Source organism: Zeus faber (assembly GCF_960531495.2).
Source record: "Zeus faber genome assembly, chromosome: 6".
Taxonomy (NCBI): domain Eukaryota; kingdom Metazoa; phylum Chordata; class Actinopteri; order Zeiformes; family Zeidae; genus Zeus; species Zeus faber.
Genome location: NC_137201.1, coordinates 19,455,210 through 19,472,556, shown reverse-complemented (window position 1 = coordinate 19,472,556; position 17,347 = coordinate 19,455,210). Strand labels below are relative to the sequence as shown.

Here is a 17,347-nt window from a genome sequence, read left to right as displayed (position 1 = left end):
TGTTTTTTTTTTTTTCTGCTACCAATTTGTGCTGTTTATTCATCTCCTCATCGCTGGTTGACTGGATTAATGTCAGCAGGTTACCCTACCCTCAATATTGCAGAATTTAAGAATAATAAAACTAAATTGTATAAACACTACAGACATTCACAAAATCTAACTTTATTGACACAGGATACCAAAGACCAAGCCACTGTCAACAGTGTGGGTATTCAGACACTCAGGGCATCTCGAAAGGCATCAGCGTGTTCACACAGGAGAACGGCCGTACAAATGTCAGCTGTGTGGGAAAGGATTCAGTCGATCAGAAAATCTCAAGGAACAGCATATTCACACAGGAGAACGGCCGTACAAATGTCAGCGTTGTGGGAAAGGATTCAGTCGATCAGATAATCTCGAGGAACATCAGCGTATTCACACAGGAGAACGGCCGTACAAATGTCAGCTGTGTGGGCAAGTAGTCAGACAATGGGGGAATCTTGAAAGGCATCAGCGTATTCACACAGGAATACGGCCGTACAAATGTCACCAGTGTGGGAAAGGTTTCATGGTATCAGCAACTCTCCAGAAACATCAGCTTATTCACACAGGAGAACGACCATACAAATGTCAGCGGTGTGGGAAAGGATTCAGGGATTCAGCATCTCTTAAGAGACATCAGCGTAGTCACACAGGAGAACAGCCGTTCAAATGTCAGCTGTGTGGGAAAGGATTCAATCGATCAGGAAATCTCCAAAGACATCAGCGTACTCACATAAGATAGCCTTTTTTTTTTTTTTAATTCAACTCAATTTTTAGAAACTTATCCAATCATATTCACAATTTTTCCTGCTGTTTTTTTTTTTTCCTCAAAAAAATTCAGCTGTATGTATATTGTTTATAGATAAAACTTCAGACGAGGAGGGTGTATTGCTGGGGACTCAGGGACATGTAGTGTCGAATTTTGTGTAATTTGTCACGTGTAATATTAATAAACTTTAAATATACTGCAACTGAATCACAAAGAGTGTCTTTCCCGGTTTTGACTTTAAGCGGCAGTTTCATCTTCTATTGTGAATGAATCATTGACATTTTGTTAAACTTTGCCATTCAAATGTCTTAAGGAGTTATATTTTGAACAGAAAACGAGTGTTTAGAATTAAAAAAAAGGTAAAAATTAGAAAATAAATAAAAATAAATGGGGAGGGGGGTGTTAGAAAGATTCTTCTGCTGAATGCCGTTTTCTAATAAACAATGAAGAGCAAAGAGTCATTGATCTCAAAGTGAATTTATTAACTTGCACAAGGGTCGGATCAGAGATATCTTGTACAAGGGCTGGATCAGAGATGTGCTTAAGAGCAGCTCCCTGAGACCGACAGTTTATTTTTGTGGAGTCAGAAAATATATGGTCAGTTTGGCGTCACAGATTCATACGTGTTCAAGATAAGGTACACTCTGCGACGCGCAAAGGACAAATGAGGTGTTGTTCCTGCGCTTGCAGCTGCGTCGCAGTGAGGCCGAAAACAACGACGACAGCAGCGGCTGGACTCCCAAGGTTGGAACGTCTGGGAACTAACTGTGCTGAAATAAAGATATGTGACGGAGGCTATATGAGATTGTGTTCATTATGTGTGTGCATATATGTTTATGTCATATGTTTATGTGATTACATAGATTAAGATGCTATAGTGACACAAGTTTATAAGGTCATGGTTCTCATCATGACATAGAGTTTGTCACAATGTAACGGCTGATGGAGTGACTAGAATTGGTTTCAACGGGAGTTTTGTCTATTGTGACAAGTGTACGCAACATGCAGAGCAAAGTAATTAATACAATTCCCAGTGTGTGTGTGTATATGCATAAAGAGATGACGTGTTGGGGAGACAACGATACATGTATGATTCAGAATGTGTAGAGGGATTTTTAGCTCTCCCATCAATGCCTGTAGGTATTACTCCCAGTGGGGCCACCTTTGGATCTTTTGTGAAATTTTGTTGGAATACTTATTTAAGGGACTCAAACACCTCTTCCAAAAATGTTCTTTATTTAAGGCATGTCCAAAACACGCGGGTATGGTTGCCAATTTTTGTACCACAATTTCTCCAACATGTATTTGAGTGTGTTGGGCCCATTTAGCCACTATTTTTGGTGCCTGAAAAAATCACGTAATAACCTTCCATCTGAATTCCCTCCATGTATTTGAATTGGTTCCTACTACTATTCTTCCATTATGTCCTGTGGTATTAATTTCAGCTTCCTATATTCCTTTTGCCTGTAGTGTATTATTCAACTGATGCCTCAACAAAATTGGTAAAAATGACATACAACTTTTGTAACCCTGTTCCCTGTAAGTAATTTTATCAAGAACTCTTCAGTTGGAGTGGATCTAAGGCTTTATCCCATTCTTTGTTTTGTTCAAAAGTTCCTAAATTGTAAAAACCTGAAAAGGTCAAGTCAAATGTTATTCATAAAGTGCATTTCATACCAGGGAAACATAATGTGCTTTACAGAAAAATACAATCAAAGAAAATATATAAAACGTCTGTGCAACCATAAGAACTGTCAGTGCAGAATAAACCTTACAGCATAAAGATGACACACACACAAATCTCAGAATATAGAGAACACATACAGAAATCTCACAACATACAGAACACACACTCACACACAAACACACACAACTCAGTCATAGACTGCTGTGAACAGCAAAGTTTTTAACCTGCTTTTAAAAGTGTTGAGTGTGGGGGCCTCTCTCAGGTCCTCAGGCAGGGTGTTCCATTTACCTGGGTCATAGATACGGAAGGCAAGGCCATTTAGAGCTTTATATACAAGAAGCAGAATTTTAAAATCAATCCTAGTTTTAACGGGGAGCCAATCTAAAGATCTAAGAACAGGTGTAATGTGTTCAATCTTTTTAGTCCCAGTGAGAATGCGTGCAGCCCCAATTTGGATTAACTGTAGCTGCTGCATAGCTGATTTCAGTAGGCCGGTGAATAGGCAATTACAGTAGTCTCATCTACTTAATCTTGAACTATTTTTGACATGGTAGAAAGCTGATTTTGTGATGTGATTGATATGTCTCTTAAAATTGATATCACTGTCTATGATTACACTCAGATTTCTGGCTTCATTCTTGCTCTCCAGGGACAGAGAACTGAGATGAGCTGCAATTTTCTGTCTCTGAGCCTTTGCATCAAAGATGAGTATTTCTGTTTAATCTTTGTTCAGTTGAAAAAAGTTCCATATATTAATATCATTAATACACTGAGTGAGGGAGTGTATGGGGTGTAGGTCATCAGGATAGAGGGATAGATAGAGGGATATTTTTCGAATCATTTGAAAGTTTATGGTAATTTTCCAACAGACACAGGTGTACTCTTTTTTTTTCCCCGTCCCCAGTCCATGAACATTTTGTCCGTTGTGGTCCGGTCCGTGATAATAAAATTCTCCCCCAGTCCTCCACTGGACACCCTGGGTGTGGCTGTGGCTGCACCTTGACTTGCTCGTGGCTCCAGTGCATCTTCGAAGAGCCCTTCTGAGTACACTTTTAAACTCAGATTGCAGAATATAAAAACCCAGTCAGCCTGTGCTGCCGATATAAAAAACATACTGTTTATAGATAGGCGATGAAATAATCCACACATCTATGAATAAGAAATACCACAAGAGACCTTTTATTTTACCAAGGAAATTTCATTTATGTTTGTAATCCACAATGTAGACAAACAAAATCACTGTGTACAGCAGAGAAAACCAGATACTTAGTTTGACCTTTGTATATTTTGTTGCAGCAAAGCCATAAACTGTACCCTTTATTTGTTTTCACTTGCCTTAGCACTGAATTTAATGTGCAAAAAATCTGTTGCAAAAAATACTTATTGTATTAAAAAAAAGGTAAATACACCCACCATTTTTGAGTATAAAAAAGAAGCATTCTAAAAACCCTAGTTTTTCAACCTGCCAATAAGAAATACTGCAGTAAAAGGGGAGATATAAACAGATATAGATAGATAGATAGATAGATAGATAGATAGATATGAAATTGACTTGCAACTAAATTGTGTAGTTCACAAAACATGTCAAATTCAGACATCAATAAGAGGATTGATTAACTAATCACATATATGCCTATAAATGCTTATAAAATTACATATGTTGACAACACAAGATTTAAGGTAGTTCAGTGATCCCAGTGTATAGTTTGTGTTTCCTCTTGAACTGTAATGTACTCGTATCTTTGCCTTTTATTATAGAATGTTTCATATCCAATGAAGGTGATGGATCAGCACCTAGAGAAGGCAACAGGAGGATGATGTTGAATCCAGCTGACAGACACAACCGGCTTCTCTGGGAAAAGTCACTGGCTGCCCTGAAAACAAATGAATGCGGAAGGAAATATTGTGAATACACATCAAACACGCTTATTTAGATACTACATCTAATTGTAATTGTTAAGTAGCATCGGGGTGTTTTAACACATCACATTTTCTCTTTTACTCATTTCAGATTTGAGTTAATTGAGACTTTGGTGGATCACAATCTTTTTTTCCCCCCCAATGGAGTTAATATGGTAAATGGTTTCTCTCGAATTATTGGCCTTGAGTTTACTTAATTCTCAAGTCAGGAGAATTATATAATTATATCTCACTATAAAATGAGGAGCACACAAAACGTCTAAACGCTCTACTTCCTGAACCATCCAACGTGCTGAGTTACCTGGAATCAGGGGGATTTTGGCCCCAGACGTCTTCAGGATGACCTGCAGGCGACAGGCCGCAGCGTTCCCCGCCGTCGGCGCTTGTTTCCTCACTATGACGCACACTTCATCTTTCCGGAACAGCCAATCCAACTTGTTGCCGCGGTAACTCACACCACGGATGCAGAGCTCAGACACGTCGTCGGGCACGAGCGGAGAAAAGTTGAGGCATTCTCTTTGAATTCTGAAATACGAAAATACCGTTTGCATTGTTTGTGTCTCCTGCACAAGTGATACAGACTTGGGTCGGGAGTCGGGAGGTTTAGCGTCTGACCTGAAGCCAGAGAAGCCAAAGAGCACGGCTTGCAGAAAACCACCCATTCCCGTGAGGAAGTTCACCACGCCAGAGCCGTCCGACGATTCACTCCAAACCTAGAAAATGTTTTGCAAGGATGGAATAAATTACTTAGGGCGAAAATACGTAACTTTTAAGTGGCCTTTGTGTGATGAAAAAAAGTTCACGCTGAGAACATAATGGGACATAAAACATATAGCGAAGGTCAATGAGAAGCAAGGAAATCGAAAATTTCAGATATAACAGTTTAAGATTTGCAATTGAAGTTTCATACTTTTAGCAACTCATTCCATTCGTTTTCCACAGTCTAGGATTTCATCCAGGAAAAGCTATTTTCTGAGTGACCTGCGTGTGCATGACCATGTAAATCAATTGTGATTGAAGCTTTGTGTCAAAAGGAGATCTTTGGCGACCTGGAACGGTCCCTGAATGTTGCTGAGGCATTTCTGTAGAAGCTTCTGGGCTCTGCCGGCTTCCCCGAGCTCCAGCCAGCCCACTGCAAACATACCCTGACAGTGGGAATGAAAAGGTGAGATCACCGTCACCTCACATCAAAACAAATCCATGGATTAAAGAGAAGGCAAAACTTTTGGAGAAAAGAAACTGCGACTGTCTAAAACCGAAGTCTTTTTTTTTTATGTTGCAGTTTCAAATTAAATTGTGGAACTTTATTATTTATTATTTTTTCCCATCTGGCGCTGCACCCAGCAAAGACAATCTGATGGATTTCCACTTTAAAAGTAAATGTTGTTATCTCTATCGGTCTCACCCATGTCATGGCTGGACCACGAGGGTCCGTTACGGCCTCGTAGATCTCCAGGTCGTTCCTTCTGACTTCAGGGGACATCGCTAACCCAAGAGGATAACCCAACATCACAGTGTCCGCCTGCTTCACTGGACGACCTGAGAGATCAGAACGACAGAGGTCACTGCAACATCATATTATTATTATCATTATTATATTTATATAGCACTTCTCTCAGAACTCAAAGCATCATACAATCAAGTGGACACAGATCATGAAAACAGCCGCGGTAGAGGTCAATCTTAAAAAACAATGACAATGTATACAAGCAAAAGCAGACCAGGCAGGTGTAAGCATACAAATAAGATATTCTGGGTTTTTGTTTTTTTTGTTTGTTTGTTTGTTTTTTTTTAAAACAAAAACCTGCCTTTTACGTATCCATCGTACTCGGGGTGGTACTGGGACTCTTCATCTAAAGGTATTTTAATTCGTTCCGCCACGTCTTGCCACTCTTTAGGCGCAGGGTACTGCAGGAGATGGGCCAATTCCACAGCGAACTGGAGGCTGAGAGACGATAAAGGTACTTTATTAACCCCCAAAGGGAAATTCCAGAGTGATGAGATGGATGGATCCGCGACTGAGAGTTACACAGGGACATTTAGAACAAGCAGACGAAACGGTAATACTTAGACCTGAATTTGGCCACTGTGTTTGTGTAAACAGAGTCATTGACGTTGTAGTAGAACTCATCAGGCGGCATCACACCTTAATAATACAAAAGAAAACATTATTCAGTGAAATCTTCTCACTCACCGTCACATCAAGAGGTTGTACTGAGGTTATCGATGCAGGTATAAAGTCTTTAATTTAACATCTTCAGTATTGAAAACTGAGCTGTATTTCATCATAGCAATGATTTATCCTTCAATGTCATTTTCAAAGGTGGGGCTTGTGTTTAAAACGGTATAAATAAACATGACTATACAGAAATTCATTTTTGCAACATGGGCATGAACCTTTCAACCACTAAGAGAAAGGTATCTTTACCCAAGAGGTGGTAGCTCTGATCAGCCTTATTCCAGGTGACCCGTGAAACCCAGTAATCGGCCACGCCCCAAATCACCTCGCTGCCGCGGCCCTCGGTGAACATGGACAAATCCTGGGGCAGCGGAGGAGCAGAGCCGTCAAGATTTCGATACGACCGCGGTGAGGAGACCCGGTCTGAGCGTGAAGGGGAGAGCGTACTTGCGTGAGGTAGAGGTAATTTTGGAAGGCAAGGGTGACGTCCCCGTTGATGTGAATCTCCTGCTGTCCATAGATGTCTTCAGGACAAACCTCCCTTCCGGACATGGCGCTCTCCCACGGGAACTTCAGTCCCTGGACGGATTCAAACACAATCGTTTAAACTCGGGAACATTTCTATTGTGTGCAGGAGTGTTCAGTAAATTTTGAGGTGTGACTCAAATAAATAGTCGGTACTAAAACGGCATGACACGTGTCCAAATGATCGTCGCACCTTGAATCCCTGCTTTTGGGCATTATCTTTCGCGCCATCAATTGTCCTCACCCTGTACTGCAGTACAGCGCGTGCTAGTTTGGGATAGAACAGAGACACAGCGGGGTACATCCAGATGTCCTGTAAAATAAACCTCATGTCAATGTGGGCTTTACAAAAATCCCTATTACCAAAAAGTAAATCCCCGGCAAATAACAGCTGGAACCAGTTTCAGACAACTTCACCTGGTCCCAAAATACGTGGCCCCAGTAGTCCTGGCCATCCCCACCGTTGGACAACCCCCCGGGGCTGACTCCCCCGAAGAGGTTGGAGGCGTCATGCAGGGAGGGGAAGGCGCTGAGCAGGTAGAACATGCAGGCGATCACAGCTTTGCCGAGCGCCCCTGAGCCGGTCAGCTCCACCTGGCTCTCCAGCCACAGCTCCTTCCAGGCCTCCTGGTGGGACAAGCGCAGGTTCCCGCTGGCCATCAGGCTCAGCCCCTCGTCGAAGGCGGCCTCTGCAGCCTCCGTGCTGTCGGCCACCACCAGGAGGAAACCCCAGCGTGACTGGCTCTGCTCGGGCAGCAGGGTCACGTTTGGGGGGATGGCTGTCCAGATGAGGTCCACGGTTGGACAAGAGCCCCCCGGGACCTCGGCAGCAATCGTCTGGCCTTGAATATGCCTGGAAGAAAAAAATAAAAATCCAAAAAGCAAACAATGCGTTTTATATTTAATTTCTCTGAAGAAACAATGAAACTGAAATTAGTTGTTCTGCCTTTCTTAATGTTATGTCATGTTGAAATACAATCCCAGCAGTGCACACACTAAGAGGATTCAGCCGGATGGTTCTGTCTCACGCTACAGGAGCCAAAACACAAGACTTAAGATTATATCAAATCAGAGAGAGTGCGAATCCCAGCCTGATCACAAGCGTTTCTGACCCGTTCAAATCAAACAGGGGATGGGGGCGCCCTCTGAACAGCCTTTGAGGCCATGGATTTCCTTATGGTTCTCTTACGATCTAGGAAATTCGCCTGCGACCGTAAAAACCCTAGCCAAAGTCCGCATACAAACGGCGTTTCTCCACTCCACGGTGACTGTGCACTCGGCCTGACTTGGGCGTGGCTCACCTCCCCGTTTTGTAATCCGGGGCCGACTGGAAGGCGATGTCTCTGCTCTGAGGCGTGAAGGAACTGGACAGCTTGACGGTGAGCGGCTCCTCCGACGCCACCTGACGCACCAGCAGAACCTCCATCACCATCAGGTTGGCGTAGTGTCGATGGGCGTAGAAAGACTGCGAGGCGCTCACGCCGGCCGTGAGTAGAGTGTGTGTGAAAATGCCTGTGTGTGTGTGTGTGGGGGGGGAGCAATAGTGTATTGATTGGTGTAATGATATATACAGTAGTGGAAATTTACATTGTTACAGCAGCAAAAAGTGACAGCAGAAAAATAGAGAGCATATCAGAGTATGCACTATAAACAATATAAAATATATAGGAAAAAACACCATAAATAGGAATCAGAGTACTGATTACTAAGTACGAATAGTATCAATCTTTTCATCTAAGTCTGGTTAATAAAAAAAAAAATACAAAAAAGGGGCAAAAACTGGAGTATCCCTTTCAGACGGTCCCAACAAAGTGAGGACTCAGCCGGGGAGAGGCTACCTGCGCGGGCGTCTAGGCTGTAGGTGTGCTGAGCGGGCTCGTCCGTCTCCAGGGCAACAGAGAGGGGACAGGGGATGTCGGCCCGGTGGCAGCGTCCCCCCTCCCCGTTGTACACGCCGCCCATGTGCATGACGCCGCTGTAGACCCGCCAGCCCAGCAGGCCGTTGGCCAGCGGCGGGGCGAAGCGAGGGTCGGGGGGCATGGCGTCGGAGGTGAAGACGTAGGGGTCGTCTGCGCCGGCCATGGTTAGGTCAGACACACTTGGAGAGATTGAAGATCAAGGAATACAGAGTAGAGAAGCGGTTTCCCAACGTGCGGCTGAGGGTCCTTCAGGTGACCCCAGGGGAGGGGGGGGGTGGGGGGGGGGGGCGGAGGGCAAGGCAAGTTTATTTGTATTGTATATATCAACAACAAGGCAATTCAAAGTGCTTTGCATAAAATATTAAAAGCACTATGACAAAGTGCAAATAGAAACATTACTATAAAAGGTAAAAAATAGAATATATAGAATGCATAAAAGGTTAAGAGTGCAGTGCAATAAATAAATGAATGAGGGAAAAAAAACCTGTTTTACTATTTGTTAACAACTATTTTGTCTATTCCCAGAATAGGGTTTTACCTTGTCAAGGCGACATCCTAGCCCCGGAGAACCGGATTGGAGATCTTTCCGTTATCAGATATCACGGTTTTAGATCGGCCAAGGCCATTATAATACAGCTCGCACGAAGCCACTAGTGTCCCCATTTCAACAACAAGGCGTTTCAGAGCGCTTTAAATAGAACACCAGAAGCATTAGGAAAAAGTGCAAAAGAAACACGTTTTAAAAGGAAGAGCACATTATACAGTCAAGAAATAGAATACATGGGATGCATAAAAACAAGTCGTCAAAGTGACAGCGCAGTGCGAGAAGTGAATATTAGGTTTAGTAAAAGGCAGCGGCAAACAGAAAGGTCTTTAGCCTTGATTTAAACGAGGCGATGGCTGCAGCAGACCTGCAGTTTTCTGCGACTTTGTACCAGTTATGTGGTGCATTAAAAAGCGAACGCCGCTTCTCCGTGTTTAGTTTTGACTCCGGGGACGGAGAGCAGACCTGTCCCAGACGACCCGAGAGCTCCGGATGGTTCATAACGGAGCTGAAGATCAGGAATGTATTTTGGCCCCAAACCATTCGGTGCTTTATGAACCAACAGAAGGGTTTTGAAATAAATGATCTGACGAAAAGGGAAGCCAGTGTTAACATCTGAGAACTGGAGTGATATGTAAATAAAGGAACGGCGCTGTTGTTTACCTCCCCCTGCTATACAACCCATACAACCCAGGCTGTGATACGATAAACAACTGTATTTCTGCACTAAACATCCAATACAAAAAGTTTTTAAATTTAAATAAATAAATAATAATAATTTTAAAAAAAAGCTACCACACGATCTTCAGTAAACAGGTCCTGAAAACAGCCCAGTGTGAAAGGCTAAACTGTTATTTCTACAGATAAAAGTTTCGACTCGTGCGTGGTGCACTTAGGACTTTTCACCGTCCAAATGTGTTGCTATGAAACCGTCGTGCAGGAAGCCAAACCGTGCAAAAGGAAGGACAAAAAAAAACGGACCCGCTCACCACAAAGCGCAAAGAAGCAAAAGCCAACTACTCATCTCAATGAATGCGACGCTTGTTGTTTTGTTTTTTGTTGGTTTTTTGTTTTTTTTGGAAAGGATCGCGTTTCGTCATTCGCCAACATCCACTGGTTAAAATCTCTGACGTCACTGCCAAGCCGCATCGGCACTGAAAAGAAATGACTTTTGTTCTGGAACGCTGCCAGACAGCTTCTCGCTGGGGACGTGCTCGCTTTTTTAAACAAATGAAGTCGCTCGAAAACAGACGTTTGTGTTGATCCCTGTCCCCGAATAAAAGTCTGCGGCAAAGTACAAAAAAAGTACAAAACAGCAGCTGGTCCGAACTGCTCCGTCCGGGGTTGCCAGGTCCGTCCCGTTACGCACGGTTTCGTTTCCCCAGCCCCATTTTTTTTTTTGTTCTTTTATTTTTCATACATGTTACTCATGGGAGTTGCATGCAAAACAGGGCTACCCAACCCACGGACAACAAATTCCAAAAAAAAAGTAGCCCAATTCCGCGGGGGAGAAAAAAAAAACAAAAAAACGCGGACCTGGCAAACACCACCCGTTCACGAACGATCCGGTTGTTTTCAAGGGCTCTTATGGGGGACGAGAGGGAACCGAGTCTGGGGGTGAGCCGTTCCTTTTCCTTTGCCAAGTTTAACAGAGCGTTATTCCGAGCCGTTCGTTTGAGTCGCCGACGGCGACTTAAACGAACGGGGAGGTGCCCAGGACGAAAAGGAGCGCACCCGCTGTACACGCTTGATTTTTTTAATTATTTTACCAGTATTATTAATGTGTGAAAAATACTCTTTTTTTATATACCTGTTCTGGGCAAAACATCTAACTATAGTACTTGTTTTATTTATTTTTAAATGTAACACTTTTTACTATTATAAAGAAATGAATAAATGTTCACAGAAAAGAAAAGAAAACAAAAAAACCCAACATACTTGGGCGGAGCATCATATATTTTCACGTGTTATTTATGTAATGTGTCAATACGCAGAGGGCGCAGTCCCCGCCTTGGCAGCGGCTCTTGATGAACGGCTCTCGGAATCCAACCGGACTGGACTCCACGGGGAAGGACTGGACTCCACGGGATGGACTCAACTCCCCAGGATGGACTGGAATCCCCGGGATGGACTGGACTCCCCCTGGGAGGTTGCGGAATGTGGTTTGGCTTCATCAATCCCATCCTTGGGCAACCCTTTAAAAGTCTTTATTGGAGACTCCCAACCATGAGATTCATGCCTCATAATGTGCTTCACACTTAAAACACTTTATTTCTTATTTATCGTCACAAGATATGTGTATACTTGCATTTTTTTTTTGTGCAATCTCGACTCCACATTCAACTGAAATAAGTCCATTTGTTCTTTAGAAAAACATACATTTATTTTTCTGAATATAGTATATAATATCATATAAATACAATTATTATGAATATAGCTATTATTATTATTGATATTATTATTATTGTTATAATAATAATAATAATAATAATAATAATAATAATAATAATAATAATAATAATGAACGTTATTTATATCACACCTTTCAGAACAAAGTTCAAAGTGCTTCACAAGATAAAACACAAAAAGTCGGTTGGTTCTATTTTCATGGAAGCATACAATACATATACAATACACATATTTGAACTGATACTTATGCGCTTATTCCTAGCCGCTAAATGTTTGAGAATAAGGAGACATACAGCATGCCACAAATTGTCCAAGGCCTTCATGACCACCCTTACGTTCTCAGGCCAGACACCTGCAGCATCTCTGCAGCATCTCTGCAGCATCTCTGCGCACAGAATGTCGGGCGACCATGTCTTACTTCACGTCCACCGATAAGAGGGGGTCTGACACCGTGATGTAACCCAGAGTCTGACTTCCTATTGTCAGCCCTTTAACGTTCCAACCAGGAGGCAAGATGCCGTGCACGCCTTCAGCTACCAGCCCGGAGAGAGTCACACCAAACAATACATGTCTTGAGAGTAGGAGACAACATAAACCAACATAAAAGATCTTTCTTTGACGGACACCTGGCCCCAGCGTCGCCTCGCCGTCTTTTTCGGCTGCAGCGCAGGCCTGCAACTCCTCTCCTGCTCTTTTCCCCCGCTGCCGTTTTATAAGGATCAGGGGAACCAGGTCGAAATAAACCACCGCGGCATTTCCTCTTGAGAGGAGAAAATGAACCGCGGCCAAAACAATTACCTGTGACCGGTTCACGCCGGCGGTGCTCTATGTGTAGGCGTCTGAATGAGAAGCATTCTGAGCTTGCTTGAAGGTGGTTGTGACCGAGTAGGAGCGCATGGATTCTGGGACCTGGTGATCAGTGACGCTCTGCTGCTCCATCACATGAAGATTGGTGAGTCTTCCTGCATTGAGAAGCTGGTGGTGCCAATACAGCTGAAAAAAAATGAAAACCTCCCACTTTGATGCACTTTTTGGCACTTTTTTTTTTTGAACTTGAGAACGCTGGGATGTTTAAATACGGTCATTGAGATTTCAATATGGCTGACACTTTATATAGCTCGTCTTTCCCTTCTCTCTCCCTCTCGATTTCTATAAGATCCAAAATCTTTTCTCCAACACGAGACTGCTCCTCCTCATCCCCAGCGATCTGAAAAGTACGCAAAACAAATAAATATCAAACTACTTATAACCCGTACTGATAAATGTATAGCATTCTCTGCGCAAAAATGGTTGTCACTGTCACCTTTGATCAAGACACGGTATGTCTCTTTAGTGCGTGATGTTCAACATGAAAAACCCTGTCAGTCACTGAAGCGTTTTTTTGTGTTTTTTTTAAACCTTTTTTATGGCCATGTGCACATCGTCAGCGGTGCAGGACGAGTGGAAGGCTTTCCGGAAGAGGATGCTCACATCTTCAGAGGAAAACTCTTCTCCCGCAGGAGACGCCGAGAGATGGGTACAACCCATCGACACACTCCTCCAGAGACACACACGGTAAATTGCTGGTGTAAAAACAGACGTACAGTCAACAAAAACATGCTTCCTCGGGAAGAAGCGTCGCTTACCCGCTCCATCACGTTTCCACCGTTCGTGGCTGATGTGAATTGCACGGGATGTTGGCAAGGTGACCGCAGCGCTCAGGACAACAGTGGGATTGTGTTACGGAGTGATAGTGAAGCAGAGGTGACAGTGAAAGCCGGTCTGTTCGCAGGAGACGGACAGCTGAGCCGCAGGATACGCGGCCACGTGACAAATTACAACCGTGTGAACGATCCAAGGAAAATTCACGTCCCGCGTCGAGCTGCGGGACGGTGTGAATTTCAGCCTGAGAACTTTTTTGTTTGTTGACATGTCAAGCATAACTTCGACCAGTCCTGATTAAAAAATGAATAAATAAATAAGTAAATGAAGTAAAAATAAAAGAATAAAAAGAGAAAGATTCCACAAATTGGACATTAACCTTTATTTCTTGAAATGCAAAAGGGACTAGTTTCACTTATTTACGCACCATATTGTACATACAGTATCAGCTCGACAAAGAACCTTCACAGTAACAAATGTGCCTGTTTTATCAGATCATACTAAAATGGTTTTGGAGAAGAATGTGATGAAAAGGTTATATATACAGCAATAAAAGACATAAGAGGAAGAAAATAAGGAAAAAGTAAAATATTGACTATGGGAAAAAGATAATGGAGTGTGATGTTTCTGTGCTACATTTGGCATTTGAATGTGTGATTGCTGCCATTTTCCAATATTTCGTACAAAATAAGAAGTAAAATTGACCTAAAAGTTTACGCTTAAGTCAAAAGCAGACAAAGTCAGTTAAGACATTAACGGCAAGTTTTTATATATACATTGCATAGTTTCTTGGTTAAACCCTGGTGGACAGGCACCAAGTGTAGACAATGGAACAACAAAATAAGTGAACAACAAGCTTATGAATATAAATATGACGATAATTGAGGAGAATAGTTCATCGACCCTTTTGAAAAAAATGTAATGTTCCACCACCAGGCAGAGTCGACAGGTCAAGGAGGATTCTCCTGAAACAGTAGTTATTGGTATTAGATATCAGCTGTTTCTCATGAGTTCTACACAACGGAGTGTAGTCAGTGCAGACATGTTGTGGTTTAGGATGTTTTAGGTATAGGACACAATTGTCATTACGATCTATGTAAGTGCAGAATTTGAGTGCTCAGTTTGTGCTCAAGAGTCAGTGTGTGTGTGTGTGTGTGCGTGTGTGTGTGCGTGTGTGTGTGTGTGTGGATGTGCGTGTGTGTGTGTGTGTGTGTGTGTGTGTGTGTGTGCGTGCGTGTGCGTGCGTGTGTGTGTGTGGATGTGTGCGCGTGTGCATGTGTGTGTGTATGTGTGCGCGCGTGCCTAGTGTTATGAGGAGTTTCCGTGGATGACCTTGGGACACTTCTCTGGAGGTATGCAGTAGTTGTTGTGTAGAACCAGACCGGCGGGACACTGGCAGCCCGGAACGCACGGCTTGAAGCAGTGGCTCTCTATCACCCCCAGCGGCACGTCCACGTTGAAGCAGTTGACTGGACACGGGGGGCCACACTCGTCGAACACAAAGCCCCTCTCCGTTGGACAGCCCACAGCTTGGGAGGGGGTGGACAAGATGGGAGTTCAGTTCATTTTATGTCATACTTACGCCAAAAGAAAACACTCGCCGTGTGAGGGTGTGTGTTTGACTCACCGCACAGGGAGGGGCTCCTCCACTGCAGCACCACTCCCGCCTCCCTGCACTGCCCGGCGTAGGCCTCCAGCGCGTCGCAGAGGCACTCGTCGGTGTTGGCCCCGCACGCACACAGGTCGTACACGCACGCCCCGTACCACGGCTCCGGGGGGACCACCCGGTGGCACGGCTTGAAGGCGCCCGACTTCAGCACCTTGCAGCGGGCGTTGGCGCCCTTCCTGGCCTGGTAGCCGGCGTCTTTGCAGGGGTTGATGTCCTCGCCGTCCCGACAGGAGGAGGAGAGGGAACGGTTCTCCACCTGTGAACGACGGGAGGGCGAGGGAAGAGGGAGGCGGTAAAATAAACGGCGTGCCTCACACATCTGTCCGCGCAAATCAACACAACAGCGGCAGGAGGCCTACCCAAACCTGGAGTCTGGCACAGCGCATGGACAAAAGCGACAAGGAAAGTTCACATCCTCATTTCGTTACCCTCCAGCTGTTGCCGAAGGCGGCTTCCGACAGGCTGATCCGTCCACTTGGCATGCGGAAGTCGTCCTGGGGGTAGTTGTTGAAGTTTCCACACAGGCCACAGGTTCGGCTCCTGTAGGAGCCCGGAAGGCTGATCTCCAGGTGAGAGCGGCCGCTCCACAGCACCTGAGAGGGAAAGGTGACGGGGAGCAACGGGGTCACCGGGGTTGATCGGCATATGAGAATTTTTGACAGGATTTTTGTGACCAAAATGCTTTGATTTTGCTTGTGCTTAAAACTTGTGATGTCATTTGCAAAGTTTTATGTGTTTTTTAGGAGTTCATCTGTTTTGGTTTTTTTTAAGAGTACAATTGTGAGTATTGGCAAACATTGCAAGCCAAAGATAAAAAAAAGTGTTTAAAGTATTACCTATGGAGAAGTCATATGTCATCACTTCCTATGATGATACAGATTCTGCACGGCACAGTATTTTAGTACTTTTATTCTCTAAATATAAATGACCATGGGCTCAAAGTCACAAAAGAATAAGATACTTACTTGGGTTCTAGTAATAAGTCTAGAAAATAAACTTTAAGTTAAAATATAAACACCAAATATACTGTATAACACTGACAGTGACTTAAAACTTAAGCACTCTCATCATTTGGACATTTAATGCAGATAAGCTGTGGCAATTTAGCAAAACTACATTCATTATTTCGATCAGAAAATTGCAATTTCCTGGAGGGACTAAATACGGTGAGACACTGCACCTTCAGACCAATGTTGGTGTTGAGTAGGATGGTGTTGGTCTGCCGCTCTACGTAGATGTACGGTTCTTGGAGGAAGGGCAGCGTCACCAAGTTGCCGTTCACCTGTACATTATTTTACAAATGACTCATAGGACGTGCACCACAAGCACAGACACACACAAATATGGCGACATTTACCAAACTTCACACACACACACCTTGACCACCCAGTCCTGGAGAAGCTGCACCGCCACATCGCCAATAAACACGGTCACCTCTTTCGTCCACGACACTCCTTTACGCCCACGGTCGTCGTTTGTGCCCTGAATACTGCGTCCGCAAAGAGCACATTTGAAGGTTTGGGGACAGAAAGCCTACACCGCGTTCCAGACGAGCAGGTGCGTCGGTGACCGCGACAAAACGCCCTCACCTGAAGTCGCCGTCCGCGCAGTCCTGAGCCAGAACGTAGGTGCACGCGCCCTGGAAGTGCAGCATGCGTCCGTCAAACGTGCGATAATGCGGGTCCCCGAAGGCGATGCAGGTGGCCGGACGAGGCAGGCAGTGAGGGCAGCACACGCCTGGAACCACAGCCGGCATCTCATCCTAGAAACAAGCACAGCGCAGTTCCACCGCCTGTATGAACACCCCGCAGAAATCGGACACGTTTAAAGAGATAAAAAAATATTAATAGATATTGTTCGCTGCGGTTTCTGATCCACCAGACAGAAGGAAATAGCCACCGAGTAAATTCCGGTTTTAACCATTGCAATAGAATGTAAAACTGCAGAACTGTAAAACAGTATGACGGAACGTTACACAATCATTAAAACTGAGCAGCAAAGAACAGTAAACAGTGTGTTTATGACTTTATACAATGAGTCGCCTTAAGTTTCTCTGAAGCTCGC

At 44.0% G+C, this 17,347-nt stretch overlaps 2 protein-coding genes across 4 annotated transcripts in view; both read right to left on the bottom strand.

Moving 5' to 3' along the window:
• Positions 1 to 3,654: 3,654 nt before the first annotated feature.
• pgghg (protein-glucosylgalactosylhydroxylysine glucosidase) lies at positions 3,655 to 11,140 on the bottom strand. 3 transcript variants are annotated; one of them, XM_080002153.1, is made up of 15 exons: positions 10,554 to 11,140; positions 9,559 to 9,708; positions 8,940 to 9,266; positions 8,403 to 8,613; positions 7,519 to 7,954; positions 7,295 to 7,414; positions 7,024 to 7,155; positions 6,826 to 6,937; positions 6,471 to 6,543; positions 6,206 to 6,342; positions 5,803 to 5,936; positions 5,447 to 5,542; positions 5,013 to 5,110; positions 4,699 to 4,922; positions 3,655 to 4,351 (listed from the first exon to the last, which is right to left on the bottom strand). In XM_080002153.1, the coding sequence occupies exons 3-15, from the start codon at positions 9,181 to 9,183 to the stop codon at positions 4,272 to 4,274; spliced, it is 2,097 nt and encodes a 698-aa protein (XP_079858279.1). In that variant the 5' UTR covers positions 9,184 to 9,266; positions 9,559 to 9,708; positions 10,554 to 11,140; the 3' UTR covers positions 3,655 to 4,271. The 3 variants fall into 3 exon arrangements, with proteins under 3 accessions (XP_079858279.1, XP_079858280.1, XP_079858278.1); XM_080002154.1 differs by lacking the exon at positions 9,559 to 9,708; XM_080002152.1 differs by lacking the exon at positions 9,559 to 9,708 and having other exon boundaries at positions 8,940 to 9,199.
• Positions 11,141 to 13,981: 2,841 nt separating this feature from the next.
• The window catches only part of kcp (kielin cysteine rich BMP regulator), a 29,463-nt gene continuing 26,097 nt past the window's right edge, over positions 13,982 to 17,347 (bottom strand). The window contains exons 41-46 of the mRNA XM_080001695.1: positions 16,873 to 17,045; positions 16,661 to 16,772; positions 16,464 to 16,565; positions 15,712 to 15,876; positions 15,242 to 15,539; positions 13,982 to 15,143 (exon numbers count right to left, since the gene is read on the bottom strand). Of these exons, the coding sequence (XP_079857821.1) occupies positions 14,923 to 15,143; positions 15,242 to 15,539; positions 15,712 to 15,876; positions 16,464 to 16,565; positions 16,661 to 16,772; positions 16,873 to 17,045 (1,071 nt within the window). The 3' untranslated portion in view covers positions 13,982 to 14,922. The remainder of the gene's footprint in view (positions 15,144 to 15,241; positions 15,540 to 15,711; positions 15,877 to 16,463; positions 16,566 to 16,660; positions 16,773 to 16,872; positions 17,046 to 17,347) is intronic.

What these genes read in the sequence shown, in the direction of transcription:
- pgghg (XM_080002152.1), bottom strand. Translation starts at nt 10,588, where the DNA reads ATGAGTAGTTGGCTTTTGCTTCTTTGCGCTTTGTG. An exon ending in ATTACCTCTACCTCACGCAA is followed by an intron (nt 6,938 to 7,023) that starts GTACGCTCTCCC and finishes CCGCTGCCCCAG; the next exon opens with GATTTGTCCATGTTCACCGA. An exon ending in TTTGGCTTCTCTGGCTTCAG is followed by an intron (nt 4,923 to 5,012) that starts GTCAGACGCTAA and finishes TTCGTATTTCAG; the next exon opens with AATTCAAAGAGAATGCCTCA.